Below are 26,093 nucleotides of genomic sequence, written 5' to 3'. Positions count from 1 at the left end.
TTTATATTATTAAGAGAAACGTTTCTCTCTTATTGTAATGAAAGGAAAACACTACGCAATGTATATTTCAAAATTAAATATGGTTGAATTTCAGTCACATTGAAGTAACAGGAAGCTTTTTCCTCTCAATCTGATGACACCATCGTCTCTAAAATGGAAAATTCATGTTCTTTTGAATGGCCATTTTATAATAAAACCCATAAGTGCACTGACAGATCATGTTTCATGCTTGGTCATAGTTTTCTGTGCATGTGCGTAGCTACTTGCAGCTTTAACCTTTAACCAGCACAGCATCACCTTATAAACAAAAATCCAGTTTAACACACCAAGATTAAAATAACCTCCTAAAAATTACAATGCTGAAAAGTTATTTCCAAATCTGTTGTTTTTTTTTCTTCTGCTGAACACTTGAGAATATATTGTGAAAAACATTGACAACCAATGAGTCATAAAAAATATTATTATTATTATTATTATTAATGCCAATGCAACCATAATGTTGGTTTGGTTGCAAACATTGTTTAAAAAATACCATACTTGCGCAACAGAAGAAAATTTAAAGTTTGAGCATCAATAAATTAAATTTTTTCATTTTTGGGAGGAGAACTATTCCTTAAAATAGTTATTATGAAGTATGACACACAAACCCATCATACCATTAAGTGGTCTAAATCTTTATGAGTTTCTTCTGTTGAATACACACAAAATTTATATTTTGAAGAAAGCTGTAAATCTGTAACCATTGCCCTCTGTAGTAGGAAAATAAACACTACGGAGGTCAAAGATTACAGATTTCCAACATTTTTCTAAGTATCTTCTTTTGTGTTTAATAGAAAGATTAGAAACAAGTGAGTACATGATGACAATTTTCACTTTTGAGTGAACTACCCCTTTAAACCTTATACATGAAACCAGCATCTTTAGTGATTTATCAAGCATATCTTGCATTGTATGAGACACGATATGGTTGAAATCATGACAAAAAGCACATGATAAAAATACTGCACTTATATTTTGCATAGGCTTTGATATGAAGGTTATATAACGGCCAAACAACTGTAGTGCTACTGTGAGTCTCAACTGCTATGGGTATTACACCCCGTGGTGGGTTTCAGGGATCACTTTGTAGAGGTCCACAAACAAGTGGCGTGGTTTGGGTAAGAAGGGAAACCAGATTACACATCGGTCATTTCATCCTCCATGTCTTCTCCTTCTGTTTCTCCCTCTCCTTCTACTTCCTCCTCATCTTCTGATGTCATATCCGCATCGTCCATCTGGGACAAGCACTTCTGACAGGAACAGATGAATAAATAATTTTCCCTGAAAACAAGAGGAGAAAAGCACTTTATCAAGTGAAAAGTGAAAATTCAGCTTGTGTTCTCAGTCAAGCACAAAATTTGAAAACACAAATATAATTAAAAATGTTGCATACCTCTTACACTCAACAAAATTGCTTTTGCTGCTTGTTCAAACAACTTTGAGTTGAAACAACACACTTGTTAATTTCTTTTGGAAAACTTAATTGTTTTTGTTCAATTCAGTTAAATTTGAAAAAACAATAAAGTTATCTTAATCAATTTGGTTGGGACAACATGAAGGACTCGTGTGGAACCCCGTTTTATTTATTTTTATTTATTTTATTTTTTTTACAGTGTGCTGTATAATATATGTGTAAATTAAGTGTTTTCCATTCATTTCCATTTTCTAATTTTCAATAATTTGATGCTCTGACAACAGGGCCCATGGTCATTTTGAAACCAAAGCTCCTAAAATATATCCTAAAATTTAAGGCAAGATTGCATTTGACTTAAGTCAAAAATTTACCTGAACATAGCTTAACTATAGCTACATTTCCATCCACCCATTTTTATGTGCATTTTGGATATGCGCATAAAAACGGTTCATGGAAACAGCAAAATACACATTTGTACATTTTAAAAATGCGCATATAACTGAGTAGAATAAAATTTTTATTTCATAAGAGAAGATGCGCTTAAACTACAATAAATTACCAGAGAAGTTTATTTCTCTGAGAATTTAGAAAAAAAAAATCTGCAAATTTATGTGAAATGATTTTGGGAGGATCGTAATTAAAAACTAAATATATTAAACAAAAATGAATAACTTTTTAACTTTAATTTAAAGTAAACAATGTAAATCGAATTAGATCCACTTATTTGGTAAACAAAGCAAGTCAAAATATTACTTTATAAACTATTGTAAATAAATCATATGAACATTTTCATATTAGTCAATAATATTACTGAAATAAATTTAAATTTACACACAGTTACACCAGTAAATTAACAGACTGGGCTGAAAAAATCTGCTGATTTTTGCATGCGCATATTCCATGTGGGCCTACTGATGTCCCATAACAGACAAAAAAAAATCCTGACTTTCAATGTCTGAAAAAAGACCTTTTTTATTCTATGACCTCTGGAAACCCTGTGTAACAGACTCCCGTGTAGCAATTTAGACCATGTAAATAATACATTACACACAATAATACATTTTTGTTTAAAACACATATTTTTCTCTCTGTTTTGGCCTTCTGTCCACACTGAGAAGCATTTTTAGTAAACAAAAACATCTTTTTGAAAATGCTGCCCAAAGTGGTTAAATTTGAAAATGGCATTTTTGTGTTGCAGCATGGACTTTGAAAATGAAAGTTTTCAAAAACAATGAAGCACTTAAGTCATGTGACAAAGTCAAGTGACCAGTTCAGCTGACATGGTGGACGACAGTGTGGAGCAGATGTTTGGATGCTAGGGTTGTGCAATTCATCGAAAATTCAGTTTCGATTACGATTTTGGCTTCTAACAATTATGAAAAAACATTAATCGAGATCAAAAGATTTTTGCATCATACCGCCCTCTTTCCGGTTTTAAACATTTGATGCTCTGCAAAGCTCAGTTTCATGTAAACATTAATAAAAGCATGTACTGTAATGTAACTTTTGCAGTATGGGATGTGCATCATAGATTGATGTACATTCGAATCATTCATGTTTTTAATAGCACGAAAGAAATCACATGCTGTTGTGTGTATGCACTCAGCCTCAGCGACGAGCAGAGCGCACACACATCTAAAGTCAACTTAATGTGAGCGCTTGGTCAAATACATGCAAATATGTGTTTATATGCAGTGTTTAATGATTATTCATATTAATCCTCATTTGTGTTATAAACAAACGAGTTGAGAATCAAGAGACATGTGAAAGTGAAACCATAAATCAGAACCGTGCTGCTCTTAAAGTGACAGTGCACAATATTCCTGCCGCTGACTGTTTTGATCATTAATCAAACAACAAAAAGACAAAATCAATTACTCCTCTTGACTCAATGACTTTTGTATTTAGAATTAATGTTTTTTTCTTACAGTGAAGATGCTTAGAAGTACAGTTTGGTTCATATTTTTATTCTATAGTATTTATTTCCCTTCCCTTATTTACAGGGAGGCATTTTTGTAGTTGAAGTCTGAATTATTTGCAACCTTTTTCCCCCAATTTCTGTTTAACGGAAAGAAGATTATAACATTATAGTTTTAATAACTCATTTCTATTAACTGATTTCTTTTATCTTTGCTATGATGACAGTAAATAATATTTACTAGATACTAGATTTCAAGACACAAGTATTCAGCTTAAAATGACATTTTAAATTTGGGTAACTAGGTAAGTCATTGTATAACAATAGTTTCTTCTGTAGACAATTCAGAAGAATTAGGGAGGGGGGGGGGGTAATAATTTTGATCTTAAAACAGGTTTTAAAATATTTAAACCTGCTTTTATTCTAGCCAAAAACAAAACAAAAAGGACTTTCTCCAGAGGAAAATATATTATAGGAAATACTGTGAAAAATTCCTGAATCTGTTAAACATCATTTGGGAAATATTTATTAAAAAAAATAATTCACAGGAGGGCAAATAATTTTGACCTCAACTGCAAATCGTTTTGAATAACTGTGATAATTATTATAATAGTGATTATGATTTTTCCTATAATCAAGCAGCCCACAACGCTTATTTTACGCGGCCGCCAATTTAAAGAACCAAAGCAAGGCTGCGGTGGGAAGAAACCCGGAAGTATAGGACCAGCACTGTAAACATTGCAGTAACATGCTGTGCACTACAAACCTCCAGCTGTTGTCGAGATTTCAAAATGCAGAAATGGTGTAAACATCACTTCCATATCATTCTGTAAGTTTATGGGACGCTTTCCTGTTTCAGCCTATGTAACCTGATGAGCGATAAAACACTGCAGCTCTCTGTAGCACATCCTCGTGTTGTCTGTAAATAGTGTTGACCCGGTACTGAAATTTTAAAAATGTCCATTTCCGCTAACAATGATGCACCGCTGAGCGCAAATGACTCGACTGATCTTCACGGCTGCTTCGGGCTCCAGTCTCAGTGTATCTGTATTTGCATTCAGTTTACCGCTCTTCACCCAGTGCAAACACAGATACACGGAGACTGGAGAGTGCAGCAGCCTTGAAGATTAGTCGAGTCATCAAGCAGGTCGCTCATCTGTGTTTGTTTTTTGCTAGGTAAACAGCAAAAAATACCTTCTCGGCCAATCACAAGCATTTCTGTAGAGCACGTTAACACAATTGCAAATCTTTGCTGTTTTAAGAAAACCATACACAGTGCCTTAAATGTTAGTGGGAAATTGACAGTTTTTCTTTAAATTCAGTATTGTGAAAAGTCTAATATAGTGAAATAATCAGTTAATTAACTTGAGTTTGACAAATGGCATCTAAAACGTGTGTTTAGGAAAGAAAATGTTAGCTAACTAGTGCCATTTCCCCTAACTTAGCTGAAAATGAGCTCTGATATCCTTTTTTATATATATCCTTTTTTACCCATTCATTTAGAATGGACCTTCGGGTCACTGGGAAGGTGGTGAAATTATAAATTTGTGTCACTTTCTCTTCGCTGATAAGATATACAGCCAGCTGCACAATATTCCTGTGTAACTCCCAACAACACTTCCAGGTTTCTTCCCACCGCAGCCTCGATTTAGTTTTTTAAAATGGCAGCCAGGAAATCAGTCTACTAGATGCTGTCCATTTTGACAGCTTCATTAAAGACTAATGTCAGTTTGTACATGCTCCATGTTGCCTCTCTTCAAAGGACACAGAATGTTTACTGGAAGCTGTTGTTCAGCGGTTAAAGCAGACCACACTTTTGCCACAATGTTTCAAAGAGACGGAAAGTAAATAAAAGTCAGGCAAATATAATCCAGGTAAAAGCAGTGTAGTGTAGACTTAAACTTAGTCACAAAGTCTTAATCCCCAGTTATATCACTTTACATAATGTCAACACAGTCACACAGTCAACTTTCAATTGTATCAAAAGCTTTCAACAAAGTTATCAATAAAACAAATGTTACTGAATAACGCCTTTTCTTCTATGATCCACTTCAAATAATAACTACAGTATATACACCTCCCAACACCAACGAACCAGTAAAGATCTGCCATTATGTCATCCAATCAACCCTTACTCCATAACAAATGAAGATAAATAATATCCATCAATTCCAAGGGGATCAGTCTCTGATCTCGACTTCATAGGCAAGAAGGTCAGCAGTTCTTTTCAAGGTGAAGTCAGGAATAAAGTGAATATAGATTAAGTGGGATTTCTGAACAGCCCCTGATTGGCCATGGAGACGATTGACAGGTAAATGATCAATAGGAGAGCAGGAGCAGTGGCCCCTGTGGTTCTTCCAGGCCAGAAAGCTGCTGCCAGGGACTAAGGCCATTGATCCTCTCTGGAGGTAGACTCAGCTGGCCAGTTTCACAGAGAATGCTTAAACAAGAGATTGCAATGGTTTACCTCAAGATCTTGTGCCGGCTATGACGACTCCTGTCTCGCTGACAGCAGTCCAGGTAGCTGATGCAAATTTCCTACAGAAAAAAAAAGAGAAATTTATGACAATCAACGGCGCAGTTTAGTTATACAGAAATGTTATAATCAAAATTTATGAAATGTTTTCTGTTTTTTATTGGCCAGCATATTCATTTACTTTTAGTAATGTTGTATTCAATGCAAAGTACAAACTTTTTCTCAAACTCAGTAAACATTACATTTTCCCTCCAAAATCTCCCTATAGAACATTTTGATTAATGTAAACGAAAACAATGGACCCAATGCAGAGTATATACAGGAATCAGAATGTGAAATTCAATACCTTTTAAGATCTTTTAAGGATTATTTCCATACATTTTAGACTTGTAACCATTTTAGGTTTTAACTGGAAACACTTTTAACTTACAGAATATTTACTAAACATTAATGCAAGAAATTAATCCAAAACTAAAACATTATTCATGCACTGAATAAAAATCTATCAAATCTAGCTAATTCAACAGGTTGGTGCCTATAGAACTGCAGAAATAATGATGACACAGCATCCTGATATTCTCAAATTTAAATTCCTTAAATAGCATTTTAGACTATAATAATTTTTAAATTTCTCTATATCGATTTAATCAACTTTTAATACTTGTAAGACCACGCAGACACTCTGCAATGTATTTCCTGTTTAACATATTTAATTTCTATAGCTTCTGAGAATCCAAAAAGAGCCACATATTGATTAATTATGTTATGATTGCCGATTTAACATATATTTATGACTGAATTGCCTCTTGTTACAGTTATGAAAAAGTTTGATACATGCAGGAAATATTCATAGGCCACTGAGATGACCACATTTAAATGGTCCATAATTTGTTCATGAACAGACCATTACTCATCTATATCCATCTATATCCATTTATATCCACTTATATATATATATATAATTTATATATAAATTGATGTGGGCTACGCAGTGGCGCAGTAGGTAGTGCTGTCGCCTCACAGCAAGAAGGTCGCTGGGTAGCTGGTGTGGAATTTTCGTGTTCTCCCTGCATTCACGTAGGTTTCCTCTGGTTTCCCCCCACAGTCTAAAAACATGCGGTTCTCGCATAATATATCGCATGATAAATATATCACTTTGCCAAAGAGCCTAAAGTTAAGACACACCTAGAATTAAGCAACTCTATAAAAATTTATGAAGCTCTTTATCAACTATAACCAGGGTGCAATTACAAGGGGGGGTTTAGGGGGTAATTAGCACTTGATCATCCCTGAAGGATGACAAAAAAAGAAGTGTGTGGGGTCTGCTCTTTTCCAGCACTTTTTCAAACAAATTAAATTGGATGAATTTGTACCAATCAGACATTTTTCTGACAATACGTGAAATAGTGCATTCATGTAAATATGAACCATTTTATTGTAATTTAAAATGTCTGAATGTAATTTCATGCATGCAATAACAAACAACAGTGGTGTCATTTAAATGTGCATAATTGTGATTCAAAGAAAACTAACATGTGCAGAAAAAACTATATATCGATAAAAAACTCGATATAAAACAAACATGTGTAAAAAAACTGCATACACGTTTACAGCTATTTGTAAATTGTAACTATCAAGCAGCATTTTCACACATGAGATTAAAACAACAGAGGCTTTGTTTATAAAAATTTTGTGCAGAAAAGGCTCTAAATTTATTGTAAGATCATTTTGTAAAAAAATGGTTAAAACGAACGTGAGCACAAGAAACTGCGTATGCATTTACAGCTATTTGTCAATTGTAACTATAAAGGAGTATTTTCACACATTAGATTAAAACAGCAAGGGTTTCATTTATTAAAAATGTTGTGTAAAAATTGCGATAAATTTGTTGCAAGATCATTTCGCAAAAGTGATAGTTAAAACGAATATGCGCACAAAAAAATGCGTACGCGTTTACAGCTATTTGTAAATTGAAACTATCAAGGAGCATTTTCATGTATGAGATTAAAACAACAGAGGCTTCATTTATAAAAAATGTGTAGAAATTGCTCAAAATTCATTATAAGATCACTTTGCAAAAGTGAAAGTTAAAGCAAAGGTGCGCATAAAAAACTAATTCGTACTTGTGTCTAATTCGTATTCATTTGCATTTTATACGTTTTGCTCATCACCCAATGAGGGCTAGGGTAAGGGTATAGGGTTTGAGGGCATGCCTTCTTTTAAAATGGTACATTTTCATCTGAACTAAATTAATGAATTTGTGTGAATTAGCCACTTTTCTGACAATCCGCAAAATAGTTACGTTTACGTTCTTATGAAATCGGCCGGGACGTTTTATAAATATCAAATTATCTCAAAATTGTGCGCAGCTGACTGCTTTCAGATCTCCACCCCCTAATTGTAAACACCGCCTACACTAATTCGCACACTACAATTCAATACCGAACACCATAACAAATTCGTGATTGGCTGTCATCTACCAGCTAATACGGTTAAAAAAAAACAAACCTAAGAAATAAATCTCTGTGAACAGTAGCATGCTATGAAGGCAGGCAGATGTAGGCCTTTTCAATCTATCTGACAAGCTGCCAAAACTGCTCCGATCTCCAGAGTCTAGACTGTAATTCCTACCGACAACGAAACACTCAAGGCTTTCAAATATCAGGCCCTCTTTTTCCGAGAATCAGCTTAGCGTCTATTATCTAACATCCGCCTCTGACCTCTCCAGGGCCGATGTCACCGAGGGCCGTGAGGTGAAGGAGGAAGTTGTTTTCTGGAAACGAAGCCTCCGCATTGGGAACGCAGCTGTGGTTACCTGTACAACAGAGGAAAAGCTCATAAATCTTCGCTTCTTTTTGTAGAGCAACAAGACAGGCCTCATTTGTTAAAGCGACCTGATTTTTTTTTCCCAACTCAAAGTCAACTTCAGTGCAAAATTAAAATATCACAGCTGTATAAACTGAGCGACATGCCAATATGAATGAAGAGAGTTCTTACAGGAGCTTTGCAGGAGGAAAAGACCAGAGCCTTCACAGTTGAGGAAATCGCCGGTTTCTGTAAGAGAAAATAATAAAATCAATAATAAAATCTATGAAAGGCTATTTTCTCTTTGCATTTATTCCACACTTTCTTACAATGTCAATAAAGTGGGAATTTATATGTGAATTTTGAGCGGTTTTAGGCACGTTTCGATTACTTTTGTAAAATTATGTCTTGTAAAATAAAAAACTTAAATGAAACAAATGGAATTTAGGAAATTTTTTTTTTTTTAAATCTCACAGAGCCCTAATTTACTGAATCTTACTGGAACATAAATTTTACATACATTTTTAATATGAATGCTTTCTATTTTTATATGTTCTTTAAAACAATAAATAGACCCTTTTACATTTCCAGGTTTCTCAGTAGCAGAAGTCATCATAGTTGGGTAAAATTAGAGCGCAGCAAATCTTTTTTTACAATCCTATTTGCTGAAATAAAAAAAGAAAAACTCCTTAATGGTGTTATCAAGACTTTCAGAAAAAAAGAAAAAAAAATGGGACTGGGAGCCAGAGGAAAAAATAACGTCAAATTTACTCTCATCCCCATAGACATTAGAAACACCTTGCATGAGCGGTAATTTTTTACTTTGTAATTTGAGGTAAATATGATATAATACATATATAAATGCATATAAATGTTCATAAGTTTTAAAAAAAAAAATCTAAATATTAAAACTTTCAAAGATTTGATTGTGACGACCGTTAAACACATCATAACAGTCTTGTGAAAATGGTCAATAAAATACTTTTAAAAAGACCTATTAAAGGAGTTTTATCTCTTTGGATGCATTACACACTGTTACAAATTGTAACGTTGTTAACTTTGACATATTTCATAATTTCAGTTAATCAGAAAAGTGCCTGATTAGAGTATTTAAATTTAATGTAACTACTAAAACGTATACCAGAAAAATTTTTAGTTGAAAAGGAACGAAAAAAAGTGAATTGGGAAAATATCAATCAAATGCATTAGAGCCCTAATTTACTTGATCAAATTAATTACATTAAAACAGTAAAAAAAGTATAATAGTAATGAGAAAAAATGGATGCATAGATACATATACAGTTAAAGTAATTTATTAGCCAACCTTTGATTTTTTTTCTCTTTTTTAAATATTTCCCAAATGATATTTGACAGAGCAAGGAAATTTTCACAGTATGTCTGATAATATATTTTCTTCTGGAGAAAGTCTTAAATTTTCATAGTATGTCTGATAATATTATTTCTTCTGAAAAAAGTCTTATGTTTTTTTTTCAGCTAGAATAAAAGCAGTTTTTCAATTTTTTAACACCATTTTACAAAATTATTAACCCTTTTAAGCTACATTTTTTGATAGTCTACAGAACAAACCATCATACAATGATGAAATTTTTCTATTGAGAAAAAAAACTGCTTAAAGGGGCTAATAATTTTGACCCTAAAATGTTTTGATAAAATTAAAAACTGCTTTTATTCTAGCCGAAATAAAACAAATCAGACTTTCTCCAGAAGAAAAAATATTATCAGACATACTGTAAAACATTTCCTAACTCTGTTATAGATAAATTTGAAAATATTTTAAAAACAAAGAAAAAAAAAAAATCAAAGGGGTTTCAATAATTCTCGTTTCAACTGTATACACAATTATAATTATCTTTAACAAAAAAATATCTATGAAAGATTTTGATCTCTTTGGATGTATTTTACACTTTATTACAAAGTAAATATATATAAGGTTAAATTTGTTATATATATATATATATATATATATATATATATATATATATATATATATATATATATATATATATATATATATATATATATATATATATATATATATATATATAAACCAGATTAAAAGTGCCTTAATTTTTCTAAATAAAAATATATTTGTTATTAATATATTTGTTTTTAATTTTGTATAATATTAACTTTCTATTTTAACACATCCTATAACAGAAAAAGTAAGAGAAAGATCTATGAAAGGCTTTCATCTGTTGTATTTATTTCACACTCCTGCACAAAACAATAATATTTTACACAGATCGATGGCCATCTAAGTGGTAAAATGTGTGTCTCTGTCTCCGCTGCGCTTGAGGAAGGAGATGTCAAACGCAGAGATGGATTCAGTCTTTGCAGGTATACAGATCAATGTGTGAGCAAGTGTGAGGGTCTACGCTCTGTAAACAGGTGGGAGTCTATGAGAAAAATGACCTTTGTCGATGTCCTTGTAAAGCTGGTCGATAAACGCATCCAGTTGCTCCCTCTGCTGGCGGGGAAGCTCCAGCGCATCACAGGCATGAACCCACTGACTCAGAGAACTACAGACAGACAAGCATTACAGCAGTTACTTACTTGAGGAATTCATATTACTAAGTAGGGCTGCACAATATATTGTTTAGCATTGACATCGCAATGAGTGCAATAGTCACATCACAGGATTAAATCATTTATTAAATATTTAAAAAATAAAAATATAATTTTATTACATTGATGACCATGTTATTTTATGTTGAATTGTTAAATTTCTGTACCTGAATACTTTTAGACTCAACCGAAAATCCTAATGCAATGTTTATTTACCTTTTATCTCTGCTCTGTTGTATTTATACATGTTTGTAATTTATGCAAAACCACTGGATGAAAAAGACTTGATCATCCCAGTCAATCTAAATGAATGAAACCTTTCCAAATAACGAAAGCTGATAAATTAATCTGGTGAAATGATATACATGTCGCAATATGTAGTGCAGAAAAACAAAATATCGCAATGACAGATTTTTCCAATATCGTGCAGCCCTATTACTGAGTGATCATTTGAATTGATTGAATGTTACCTGGTGCCGATACCCTGACCGTTGGTCCCAACAAGTGAAAAGAGAGAGCGAAATCCCTCTGGAGTGAACCACTGTAATAGAGAACAAAACTCTCTTTTCTAACAGCTTCACTATTTGGTGAATTTAGTGAATGAGTTTTACTTTTTTAGGATAACATGGATGATAAAGTGAGAGACAGATATAGAATGAAAACAAGTTGACTGGATTGGGGTCCAACTTACGATTTTCACTTTGATATTGAATAAAATTTGTTTCAATAATGACAAAAACTTGTTTTTTTGAAACGTCATTTATTTTTCAAGATTTCATTAAGAACAACATTTACTTGAAACAGAAATCTTTTGCAACGGATGGACGGATGGACGGACGGACAATAGACAGATAAATAGATTGGGCACTTTATTTAATAAACAGCATTTATTTGAAACTGAAATATTTTGAAAGATTATACTTTTTTTATTTTACTTTTAATAATTTTTGCATTGACCCCAAATTTAGACAGAAGAAACATAACACTGTTGATTGCCAAAACAGTAGAATGAATGACGAGACGAAACGACTGAATGAAAGATTGAGTGAACAATAGCGCATATGCTATGAAAATAAATAAAGGATGGATAGACTGAATAATACAATGTCAGAATGACAGACAAAACAGACAGATTGAACGGAGGGCAGAAAGAATAATGATGACATAATTGATAGAAAGACATAGATAGAATGACAGACAGTTCAAGGGATATAGAGAGACGGACAAAACAACTGACAAGGGTTATAAATTGACAAAAAGACAGAAACAATAAGTGATATATTAGAATGAGACTAAATGAAATGATAGATGGATAGATACCTGACTAAGACGATCTTCATACAATGCTGTGGTAAACAGATTACGCAGCAAACCCAACTGTCCCTGACAAAAAAAAAAAGACTATTTTATTTGATGATTTATAACCGTAACTCAATGCACATGATAAAAACCCTAATCAATGTTACTACTGTACAAACTTCTACATACTTTTTCTACAAACAGGCAAACGTGGTGTTCCAGACTAAATATTTCCACTGGGATGTTTACTAATGTCCATCAGATGAAGGATTATGGACTTTATATTTACCTGAAACTTCTCTCCCAGTAATTTATGAACTATTTCCTCCTCCTCGTTTGCTGTTCGGCTACAGAAATTAGTAAACAACCTCTGCCAGCGTTCCTTATCTTGAGTCTGGAAAAGAAATGTAAAAAAATTGTTATATACACACACAACAAATGTTCATTCATGAATCCTCTTAGACACATTTTGAGGGATGTGCGATATTTATCATACAAAAAAATTCATAATTGCTGTTAAAAAGGTGAGAGCTGACATCAATAATTTTGACCTTAAAATGATGTTTAAAAAATTTAAAACTGCTCTTATTCTAATATTTATATATATATATATATATATATATATATATATATATATATATATATATATATATATATATATATACACACAGTTGAAGTCAGAATTATTAGTCCCCCTGACTTATTAGCGCCCCTGTTTATTTTTTTGCTTTTATTTTTTTTCTTTAATGGAGGGAATATAGTTTCGGCACATTTCAAAGCATAATAGTTTTAGAAACCTATTTCTAATAACTGATTTATTTTATCTTTGTCATGATGACAGTAAATAATATTTTACTTGATATTTTTCAAGACACTTCTATACAGCTTAAAGTGACATTTAAAGGCTTAACTAGGATAATTAGGTTAACTAGGCAGGTTAGGATAATTAGGCAAGTTAATGTATAATGATGGTTTGCTCTGTAAACTATCGAGAAAAAAAATTTGCTTAAAGGGGCTAATAATTTTGTCTTAAAATTTGTTTTTAAAAAATTTAAAACTGCTTTTATTCAAGCCGAAATAAAACAAATAAGACTTTCTACACAAGAAAATATATTATCAGACATACTGTGAAAATTTCCTTGCTCTGTTAAACATAATTTGGGAAATATTAAAAAAAAATCAAAAGGGGGCTAACAGATTATTTATAAAATATGTTTTATTTTGGCTAGAATAAAAGCAGTTTTTAATTTTTTAAACACCATTTTAAGGTCAAAAGTATTAGCCTCTTTAAGCTATTTTTTTAGTCAACAGAACAACCCATCGTTATACAATAACTTGACTAATACACTAACCTGCCTAGTTAACCAAATTGAGTCTTATATATATAATAGGTCGGCCTAGAAAATTTTTTTTAATCTAGATTAATCTCAGAATTAATCTAGATTAAAATGGCTCATTTAAAATCTGCCAAAGGCATTCAGAGCATGTGTGTTACCCAAATAATAAGTCTTTGAGAGCGGGTTTCTCAAGCCAGGTGCATTAGACCAGGGGCTCATCTCCTATTTCCAAAATGCATCACAAACTGCTTGGGAAACTGTTCTACTATGATAATTGGTGAAGAAAATAAATGATGTTCAATAAGATGTTCTTGTGTTTACTAACTGTTTATTCAGTTAAACATGAATTTTGAACTGTAAGCCTAAATAAGCTTGAAACAGCGATTTTTGATCACCTTAATCCGACTAAAGTCATAACTGGACTAAAGAGAAATGGAATTAAGACATGTAGAGTATGCATACATTAGTAGCATTATTGAAGTAAACGCAGCGATCAGGAAACACCGTCATGAAGGACTTTTCACCATATTTTCAAACAAGATCCACACACACGGCTGTGAGAAAAGGAGCGCTCACAAACAAACAAACACACACGCATCGCGAAACGCGAAAGTTTTTTTTTTTTTTTTCCATTTGGTGTGCGATATTAAATTCCATTACACTCTCAACAGTCCTTACTCCTTATTTGCGTCTAATACACCAGTGTGTCGAAGGCATGAATGAAACGTTCATGAGTTAAAGTGAAACTGCACAACTGCAGTAAAAGTCTCGCATCCAGCTGATTTGATGCTGAAGGGCACTTTTTTTGTCAGACGGCTCACCGGTCAGGTATAGATCTGCTCTAAAATATGCATATACACACACATATATATATATATATATTATATATATATATATATATATATATATATATATATATATATATATATATATATATATATATATATAAAACAAGCCTAAACCAGCCAAGGAATCAAACACAAAAAAATACTTACATCCAAAATACTGTTTTTATTTTTATTTTTTCGAAATACTGCATACCTCAATAGTCACATGATTTACAAGGAAAAAAAATAATAATAACCTGCTTGATTGTGGCCACCATCTTTGCCAGTATCATGACACTGGAGGTTTCGGGAGGGAAGTGTACACTCCTGCATAATATGCGCGCACACACACACACACACACACACACACACGCACACACACACACAAACACACACACAAAATATTTAACGATAACCTTGAAGAAAACTATTCCACCCTTGCATGCTAAAAGAATTAATTTGCACCAACAGTCTTTAAACCACAGCAATCAATTACTGACAAAGCAATGAACTGCAACACTTCTGCATAAAACTTTCAGCATATGAGATACCATTTACCTCCACGCATCCTGCAGCTTGTTGACCGGATGATCAGGATCATCATTGGATGGGCCAAGACATAGAATTTTATGGTACTGATCCATTGCAGCCTGTCGGCACTCAGAACTACAGTACATCACCTGAAGAAAAACCGTCCATTCAACAACAACATTCAGGATTGAGTCACATATACACAGCGGTAGACAGTAGCATTTGAATTAAATGACTAAATCATGTTTTTGAAGAACCTGTACTGTACTCAATTACTGCTGAAAATGAACACTTGTAATATAATTAAATAAATAAAAACATACTTTTTACATTAAGACTTCTCAAGTTCATATTTTGCAGGTCATAATGACATGAAATTTAAACAACATGAGTCAGCAGATTACTTAGTGGAAAATGTAATTGGTCAGATTTTTAGTCAGCATTCTTTGTACGGTCATTTATCTAATGGAAAAATGTTTTTCTCATCAAGCCTTCGGTCACGTATTTGCTACACAACTTATTACAATATCAGGTTAATTAAAAACTTCTACTGCAGACAAAACGTCTGCTAAATCATCTACTACATCTTCTGTTGGCTTTTTAATAGCATGTACTCTAAGTCTTAGATTCACTTGTACATTTATTCATTTGGCAGATGCTTCTACCCAGTGAAAAAAGAAAATATAAAGGCAATAGAAGCATGTCAAGATGAAAAGGAGTTTTCAAGCATCAAAGCATTTGATCTTTTTATCTTATTTTGGGAAGGAGGGAGTTTAAAAACAAATTAAAATTCAATTAAAAAACAGAAAAACACACAGACACCCACTAAAATGTGTTTTAGTTTAGTCCATAGTGTTTATATAGCCCAAAAAAATTTACCTAAATTTTTAAAAACCTCAATTTAAGTAATGCAATCTAAACATTTTAATCATAATTCAGCCCAAATATTAAAAGTGTGATTTTTAATAATAAAAAAAGACCATGCGTCAAATATATTTTTATTAATTTAACATATAAACTAGTTTACACAATCACTTATCTTTTTTTATGTTTTAATGCTATGTCTGCAGCACTGGCTATGCTAATGGCAAAACCTATACTAAAAATACAATATTCAACATAAAAACATATCAGTTTCTTAAAAAAAAAAAATCATTGTACAAAAAAGCACAAATACAACAACACTGAAAAGAGTCATATACAATATTTTAGCTTGTTCAATGATAAATATTTCAAAATTCTTCCAGAAGACACCTTTTTAAACATTTCCCTGAAAATATTTCCTGAATAAAAACGTTTTCTAATATCATTTTAAAATACCCTTTCTAATAATATATATTTCATTTTAAAAAATATACACAAGTCTTAAATAAGTTTTTCATCCCTTTCTATAAATACGAGTGTCGATCACTTATTTATAATTTAATGAGTGCAGGTCAGAATAAGTGTATAGTTTCATATTTGCTTAAATACTGCTTAAATCTTTTTACATTCAGGTCATGGCTCTTGTTTTTTTTTTCTTGTTCTTATTTTTTTTTTTATTGTATTGCACTGCATAAGATACTTGACCCAGCAATACAAGCTAGAGATTAATAATAAATCTCAGAATTGTAACATCATATTAGCAAGTCATATTTGGGGGAAATATAGATTGAACACAGATGTTTCTTTGCATTTTAGGAAAGTTGTCTGTTACGATGTTATAATAAGGTCATTGATTTCATTACTTAATACATTCATTTTCTTTAAGGCTTAGTCCCTTTATTAATCAGGAGTCGCCACAGTGGAATGAACCACCAAATTTTCCAGCATATGTTTTACGCAGCAGATGCCCTTCCAACTCCAACCCATCTCTGGGAAACATCCATAAACACTCATTCACTTCGGACAATTTAGCCCTTTATGTCTTTGGACTGAGATAGAAACCAGAGCAGCCGGAGGAAACCCACGCGAACGCATGCAGGGAGAACATGCAAACTCCACACAGAAACGTCAACTGACCCAACCAAGGACGAACCAGCGACCTTCTTGCTGTGAGTTGACAGCACTATCTACTATGTCAATGTTTCGCGACTTTCATTATTACTTTAACTCTCAGAATTGTCTCCTAAAGGCCTTAAAATATCACCAAATCTGTGTAAGAGACCACAAAATTGGACAGCAGAACATAAACAATGCCTCAAAACTGAACAGCGAACATTGCAGCTAAAAATTATCATATTTTGTCATGTTTAGGACTTAACTAAGTAGTCAGATGGGGGAAAACATTCATTTCGAGTACTAGACCACCAATATTTCGAACATATCAAGCAGAAGGGAGAGAAAGAAACTGTCTGTGGTACAAAAGGTGTTTGGTCAAACTGAACCAGGATTTTCGGGGTAAGAATCGAGACAACAATCATGTTTGTTACAAGTCAATTATTTGAAATATTAGACTGAGATTTATACTGCTTATATCTTTTAAAAAAATATTAAAGTGAACCTTTTCGGCTTACTAATTACTAATTACTTATATTATTTGGAAGTTTTCAAGATTTAGACAGCATAATAGGCAGAACAACATACTCAGTAGTATAATAAAGGGATATTTTACCCAAAAAAATGAGCTAGAGATTCTTTATTATTGGCTTCTCTAATACTACTATGGAAATCAATGGTTACACATTTTCAGCTTTCTTCAAATTATCTTTTTGTGTGTTCAATAGATGAAAAGAAACTCATAAAGGTTTGAAAACACTTGAGGGTGAGTAAGTAAATAGTGAGTAAATTGTAATTTTTGTGTGAACTATCCCTTTAACCATGCAATCAATGCTAACTGGCTAAATATCGATGTTAGTGCAAACCCTCTATTAAATAACATTGTAGATTACATCAAAGCTAACCTGGGAATATATTAAATCAAACGTACCTGACATTGTGGACAGGCCTGGTGTCTATCAGGTCGCACCTTACATAACTCAGGATGGGGTAAGATGAGAGCTGGCAGACCACTCAACCTTCTGGCATTCTCTTCTGCAGTCTCCAGAGCACGCAGACAGTATTCACATGCTGGGGAATAACAGACATCAAGACATTTTTAGAAATCTCACTAGCATTTAAAAAAATGATAATAATAATATCTGGCCACTTTTTTTAGGTACACCTGTTTAGCTACTTGTAAACACAAACATTTTATGAGCCAATCACATATAAGTAACTTTATGTATCCAGACATGGTCAAGAGGATTTGCTGGGGCAAGTTGTTCAAAGGGTTAAATCTGAATATCAATGACTTGGATTTGGAAATCCCATGTTTTGTTATCAATCATTTTGTCCCATTATTGTGCCAGCAAATATTTTATTTTGTATCACCCTGATCCAGATCAACTTTTTTAGAATTTCAATTCTATATTATAAATGCTCTAAATGGGAACAGATATCACAATTTTGTCTAATACTCTGTAATAACCAAATAGTAATAATATTTTTAAAAGATGTTGCCTTATTTTTTTATAACTGAATCATAATTGTATTTCAATTCATCAAGTCATCTCAGTTTCATTTCAATTAAACTATTAATTTAAATCTTTTACAACTCTTCATTTTATTAAGTAAAAATTAAAACCCTTTAATGTAATGCAAGTAGAAAAAAGCATTTAAAGTTAATGTTATTCATTTAAAATTAAAGGCGGCAACAACGTTTATCAATAGCTGCTTTTCCACTATCGTGCCAAACCGTTCTAAGAACACTTCGGTACGGTTACGGTTGTTTCTCCACTTGAGCCTGGAACGGCGCGGCACGATTACAAACCGTTCTCGGCCCGGAATTCTCGGCACGGTTAGACAACCGTGCTGAACTGTGCTGACAGATTCTGTGTGTTGACGTCGCGACTCGGTTGCTAAGCTACCACAGCTGGTTCAGCAGAAGCGCGCTAGTCATCAGACATCCTCAATAAACTACAGTGCATTTAATATAAAATAATGATCCAGGTCTAAACGATACAGTTTGAAAAGGGTTTTAAAACCATAGAGCATCCCTGGCAGAGAAGTGAATAACTCATCACATTCTAACGAAGATATTTTATTCATTAAAGTTATTATTTTATTGACTTGAATACAGACCTACTTCGCCTGCTGAATGTGAGTTTATTGCACGCAGCGCTGTATTTCACAGCACAAAACTCGCTCTGATTCGGGAGATACATGCCAACGACTTGTGCTGCTGACTTTTTTTCCTGCTGCGCATCGAATAAAGCGAATAAAATCACGCTTTGCATCGTCGATGTCCAAATTCCACAACAACATCACTATATCCATGGAACACGAACTTGCTGACTCTTTTAACAACGAGGAAATAATTGCACTTTTTAATTCAAAGCCAGGACAGCTTGTTAATACCGGCGAGACCACCTGAAGGACGGCGTGTTCGTGTTGTAATGTCGGCCGTTCAAAAGACTTTGCTTGAAAGCTTTACGGAGCGGCACTGTAACTGTCCAAGGTACTGTTGTATGATTTATATTATAGCATATGCACTAATAAACAAGTCAAAAGAATGAATGAATTAAATAAATATGGATTCTTAAATGTCAGTATTGCTTTTACTCAAAAAATATCAATACGTTTTGACAAATGTTTTATAAAAACAAAATGAGCAATTTTCATCATTTCAGCTATAGGCAATTATATGATTCAGTTATACATAAGTTATATGACATTTATGAGGCATGTAACATGTTTCTGTGTTTTTTTTTTTTTTTTGTGGTGATCTTTAATATAGCTACGCAAATATTTTCTAAAACGTCTAGCAATATTTCGCCTACAGCTTGTTAGTTAATAATGAACACAAAAATAATTATAAAAATAAAAATAAAATGATCAAAATAATAAGATAATAAAGCAGCATTTTAGTGCTTTATATGCTTTAAATCCTGCAATATATGTGTTGTTTCATATTCGTTTTTTTTCACTTGCTGCATTCGTTATTTAATGTTTGAATAGTAAAACAAATAACAGCCATCGCTTAAATGGTTTCATTTTACCATCAAAATGTAGTATATTTTATATCATTATCAACTTTTGATATAGCCTAAATACGCAGTGTAATTTAATTAATTGTTAAAAATGAAATAATTTATGTGCTGTGTTTTTATTAGTGAAAGTGCCCGCTCACCTTTGACAAGGCCTGTCCAAAATGATATTTTTGCCACTATGATGCAAATGCACTATTATTGTTGTCTTATCATTGTTTTTTTTCTGTTATGTTCAGAGATTTTAAATATTATTTATTTCCCCTCCAATTATTTTTAATCATCACGTTACATTTTGGTAATTTTCCCTCCAAATAAAATTTAGCCAGAGCTGCGCAACATATAAATAAATAAGGGTGCACATTTAGCACCCCTATTTGATAGAGCGGCATAACAGTGTTTAGTCACATGCTTTTGCTTTTATGAAAAATAAATAAATAAATAGTTTCGGCTCTTATTTAACTTTAATTGAACAAAGGGAGCCGTTTACATTGCGTTACCAAGGCAACTACTGATGCGTTTTGTGTAATGTTTTAAAGAGCTTTGTCGCAGCACGACAGTGGAAAATGAAACCGTATCCGTGCTGTCTGGCCCGGTTTGGCACGGAATGGAACAGTTCTGTTTAAAGAACGATTCAGCACGATAGTGGAAAAGCGGCTAATGTGGAGCTATATAGACCTTTTTCTTGGCTGCTGCATGGAGGACGCCATAGTGACCAGCGTCTTCCGGTATAATGTTTAGAACTTCTGTTTACAGCATTTTCAACTGGTAATTTGCACTCCGACCTCCGAGTGGATTACGGAGTGTTTTTGTGACACACAACATTAAATGGTGTGTGTTAAAGCCGTTATAATCTGTCAGATGTGGTTCAAGCGCGAGAGAAAAACGTTCTCCTAGTTCACATATCTGCCGTCAGAATTACAGTGTGTGTGTTTTCCCGGCTTGTCAGCTGTTAGCTCAGCGACTCTTCAATACACACACTAAACAAGGTGGTGGTTTCCATCCTATTAGATCACATTTTTTTAAATAACCATTCCAGGAGGTGGCGCTGATCGACAGCAGTATTAGATCAAAGATGATAAAAGCAGGTAAAATAGATTAAAACTAACTATCATTTCAAAGCTGTCCAAATATGACCGTTTATACGCATCAGCTGCTGACCGGAAGATCTAAGTATACTCCTTAAACAAAGCATAATGGGAAATTTGGCGTTCTAAGAAAAATGTCTATAGATTATAAAAATAAAAACACATTTGTGACATGCATTTTCAATCATAAAGAGGCTGCATGTCCAATAGTAAACAAAATAAAAAATACATAACATAATGGAAATTATGTATTTTTGACTAATTGTAAAGTTTTATTCAATTTTTGTTCCTGAAATCCTCCCTAATGCTGGGATCAGAATAAAAGAACATACACTTCATATTTGAAATCATCCAGATCAAAAGAAAGATTAGACTTTGTGATCTAGTCCTTCTGAGAATATTTTTTTTCGTTTGAACAACACCTACTGTATTCAAGATCTGATCCTGTCCGATGGCCAAAAATCACATTGAATTTCTTTTGATCAATTGACCCTTGACATCTAAACTGTGCATTAGACTGCGAGGGAAAGGTGATTTAAGGGACTTGGCTTGGTTGTTGGTGCCAGACAGGCTGGTCAGAGTATCTCAGAAACTGCTGATCTGATAGGATTTTCATGCACAGCAGGCTTTACAGAAAATGGTTTAAAAAAAAAAAAGAAAATATACTGTGAGCTGCTTTGTGGGCAAAAACACTTTGCTGATGCCAGAGAATGACCAGACTGGTTTGAGCTGTAACTCTACACTAACTCAAACAACTAATTACAACTGAGGCTGTCTGCATCTGATAAGTCTAGGTGTTTGCTGTCAGATTATAATACTTTCTTGGCACAAACTAGCCCCTCAGTCTGAATTATACTGTTTAAAGGCACAGTATGAAGTTTACACCACTAGAGGGAGCGTGTTTACAACAAACAAGGGCAATGGCTGTTTCTCAATATGCGTTCTTCAGCGATCTTGATTCCTCATGTAACGTCATCATCAACTGCCAAAGTTCATTTCCAAAGCTCAAGACTACAAGAACAGAGGACGCATGAATGTTCCCGAAATGGTTCTTGATATCAAGGAAGCACCGAAGCAGACTTGAGCGAAAAACTAGTTTGAGAAGTCCCAGAAGTTATTGCAGCCAAATAAATGCGGTGGGAAGCGCAGCATTTTATATAGATTTATTGTTAAAGTTCAAAGATAAAACTTATTTATCCCAGGTGTTTCCCTAAATGAGACTGTAAAAATAAATATTCCCATGAAAATATTAATAAAGGCGCAAACACATTAAGGGTGCTTATTTGCTGAAATTCATATCAAAATATCGTTTTATTTGTATTGTGCAACTTATATTTGTAGGGTCTATGCATAGTATATATTGTGAAGGGGGAAAAACAATAAATCTATGTTTGAATGCTATAAAAATGCATAAAGGTCATGTGACCATCAGGAAGAACTAGGGGAAAACGCAGCATCTCATTTCTCAGAGGGCGCATTCTCTGTTCTCGCGGTCTCCCGAGTTTGCTCTTCTGAGGACACCTGGCAAGACCGGTCCCCACAAGAACGCAAGTCCACTCTCTGCGCTCTTGGAATTGAGAAACACCCATGGTTTGATGACGCTGTGACTGAGTGTGGAATCATTTAAGTTGTGGTCTTTATTACATCCTATGGGACTCCTGCAGAAATGTTCATGGATGAGCTAAAATATTCCAAAATTATTATTATTATTATTGTTGTAGTATTAAGCAGCCAAAAAGCTGTCGAATAAGTAAAAGAATCACAGACTGCCGAAGAAATTGCTGATGAATGATAACATGACACGCAAGTAGCTAAACTTTCATTATGCTGACATAAGCAGTCGACAGCTAGTAAAGCAGCACTGTTTTATCATCTTAAATACATTATCAATCCATTCATAATGCTTCTCTGTGATGTTTAATAAAACTCAGAGCATAATAAAGCATCTTAGGTGTTTTTTTGTTTTCAAACCAGATATTGAGGATGTGTGTGTGTCAGTGATAACATAAATACATAAGTGAACAAATATATATATATATATATATATATATATATATATATATATATATATGCACAAACATACATATACATACATATAGTGTGTGTGTGTGTGTGTGTGTGTGTGTGTGTGTGTGTGTGTGTGTGTGTGTGTGTGTGTGTGTGTGTAATACATTTTAAATAATGTGCCTTTAATTACCATAGTCAACCAAAGTATTATTGCTGACCTCGTCTATCCTTTTGTGAGCACAATGTACTATTTTCAGCAAGATAATTAACCATATAACCAAACTCAAATCACCTAAAACTGGATTCCTGAAAATGACAATGAGTTAAAACCAAGTTCAAATGGCTTCCACAGCCAGTCAACAAATATCCATCCGGCAGAGCACCATTAGGGTGTGGTGAAACAGGATACCCATATGAATAAGCTAATAGGATATATGCACAGTGTTTCTTCACATAAACTTGCGGTGAATGGTTAATGTGATTTTTTTCAATTTTATACGGTTCTTTTTACAGCACCAATGTTGCAATTTAATTAAAATGCAATCAGTTAAACAGACTTCAGCATTCATTTAAATGTAGAAGGATAAAACAAGATGAAAATTTTACATGCACATGCCCATCAGGATCAGCAGAAACTCTTGTAAAATACTTGGGTAAAATAATCTTTCATATTTTAAAGAAATGCCATGGAATTTTTAATTTACTGCAGTGCATCCTGTACATTCTGAGACCCACTTTATATCGGATATCAATTAGGCAGTAAGGATTGTTGATTTAAAAAAAAAAAAAAAAAAAAAAAGACCTTAAAACGTGCCCATTTTGTAATGGCATACAGTTCACCGGAAGCGTTTGACCAAGGTTACTGAAAAATTAAAAGTCTTTCTGCATATTCCACATTATTAATTTCTTTTATATGGAAAAATACTTGTTTTGGAAGCATTATGAAGTAAAGAGTACAACAATATATTAGAGTATTTGCAACACTTTGTTATTTAAGGCTACAGCATTGTAGCATTAACTAGAAGGAATGTATAAACTGTAATGAATACTGCAGCATACATTGGTTTGCACTACAGTAAACTGTGACATAGCACATAATAAACTATAGTTGTAGAATAGGCAATTTAAGACTTCAATAGTTAATTAATAAACTAACACTGTTTAGCAATAAAATTACACTGCCAGCGACTCATGATCCCCAAATTCCTCTTATATGGTTATAATAATGCAAACGTGCTCATAAAACAATAGGCCAATATAAACACGAGCATACTGACAACATAAAGTGCAACAGTCTAACAACCATATTATTTTATAGTCATTTATTCATTAGATTATTTAATATTAACCTCAACTTAAGAGACTGGTGGCCAATTCTCAATATTCATTTGTGGCCTGTATTTATTTTTAATGTATTTGATTGCCATGAAGGTGTCAGAAAGTTTAACCTGGTGCTATAAAATCAATCTGTTGCAGCTGACACTATTGTGGTGTTGATAATCTAACGTAAACACTAATCTTTAAAAAAATTATGCAAGGGCTGATGGCTTTTCATTTGCATGTTGTTGTTGTTTACTAATAAAAACTACTACCTTTATCCTCTGTGGGTTATGATAAAATATTGTAATTCTAATAGTTTAATAAAAATTATTTGACTTTTTTTTAATCACCAAGCAACACCCTGTCATTGTCCCATGACCCCCCAGTGGGTCCCGACACCCATTTTGGGAGCCACTGGATTGGTTTATCACAGCAACTGCAGCACAAAGTAGCACAACAGCTTAACTCACATACTTTACAGAGTGGTTCAAAAATACTCACTTTTTCACTTATACTACTGTATATAGTATTTTCTTTATGTCAGTATTTATTCACATCAAGGAAGTGCAGCAAATAAATCTACACTAATGTGGCACTTTTTTATCTTGTTGAGAGCAAAAACATGAAGAATGAATCTTTGCGGGGTTAAGAGAGTTCTGAAAATAAAACAAGGTTCTACTAGGTTTTAGCAAGGTGTCCCTAAAAAAGAACCCAAAATCACCAACATAATGATGAACATCTGAATACAGGATACTATGCACTCACCTCTGTATTTGTACAAGGCATTCCACAAGAACTGAGAGGAGACTAGAGGTCGTTCAATAAAAATAGTGTCTCCTTTTTTGAAAGGTTTTTTAGCGAATAATCCTTTGCCCTGAAAATAAAAAATACATAAACATCAATAATATAAATATGAGTTATTACATTTTAATTTGAATTGTTAGTCTGTCTGAACCACAAATTACGATTAAAACATTTTAAAAACACACGTCACAACATAATAATATTTTTTTATTTTAGGTTGTCTTTATTTAACAGATAATCGACTTGTGTCATACATTAGGAATAAGCCGGCTGACTTGGGAGGGGTTCGATTACCATAATCAAAGCTGAGCTGCTCGATAAAACAGAAATAAACATCATTGTTTGATAAGGGTGAATCTCTGTTACAGGATAACTGTCACATACCTTGACATTATTGATAAATCGGACATCCACGCAATTACTTGCTTTGGCAGAATCCACGCAGCGAGAAAACATGTCATCTACGGGGGCCGCCATGTTGGATATTAACATTTTAACCTCTAACCTCTCAACCTGACCAATGAGTGTGCGAGAGAGAGATCGCCTTTCTTTTTTTAACATTCGCCTGAGTACTGAGAGATTTATTCTCATTCTGGGAGTGATTATCCGTGCTGCCTGCTGTAAACGTAAATGGTG

General features: G+C 33.3%; 2 protein-coding genes across 3 annotated transcripts in view; both read right to left on the bottom strand.

Annotated features, from left to right (window-relative positions):
- The window catches only part of atp7a (ATPase copper transporting alpha), an 813,847-nt gene that overhangs the window by 686,137 nt on the left and 101,617 nt on the right, over nt 1-26,093 (bottom strand). The gene's annotated exons all lie outside the window — the stretch shown is intronic.
- smyd5 (SMYD family member 5) lies at nt 992-26,093 on the bottom strand. The gene is given in 13 exon segments (NM_001004614.2): nt 992-1,320; nt 5,839-5,909; nt 8,568-8,662; nt 8,845-8,901; nt 11,086-11,192; nt 11,709-11,779; nt 12,559-12,621; nt 12,827-12,931; nt 14,959-15,028; nt 15,260-15,381; nt 18,141-18,280; nt 25,419-25,527; nt 25,842-26,093. Coding segments are annotated over 13 exon segments (1,248 nt in total). The 5' UTR covers nt 25,935-26,093; the 3' UTR covers nt 992-1,175.

This window comes from Danio rerio, chromosome 14 (genome assembly GCF_049306965.1).
Source record: "Danio rerio strain Tuebingen ecotype United States chromosome 14, GRCz12tu, whole genome shotgun sequence".
Taxonomy (NCBI): domain Eukaryota; kingdom Metazoa; phylum Chordata; class Actinopteri; order Cypriniformes; family Danionidae; genus Danio; species Danio rerio.
Note: the sequence above shows the minus strand (reverse complement) of the source record. Positions and strands in the feature narration are given on the sequence as shown.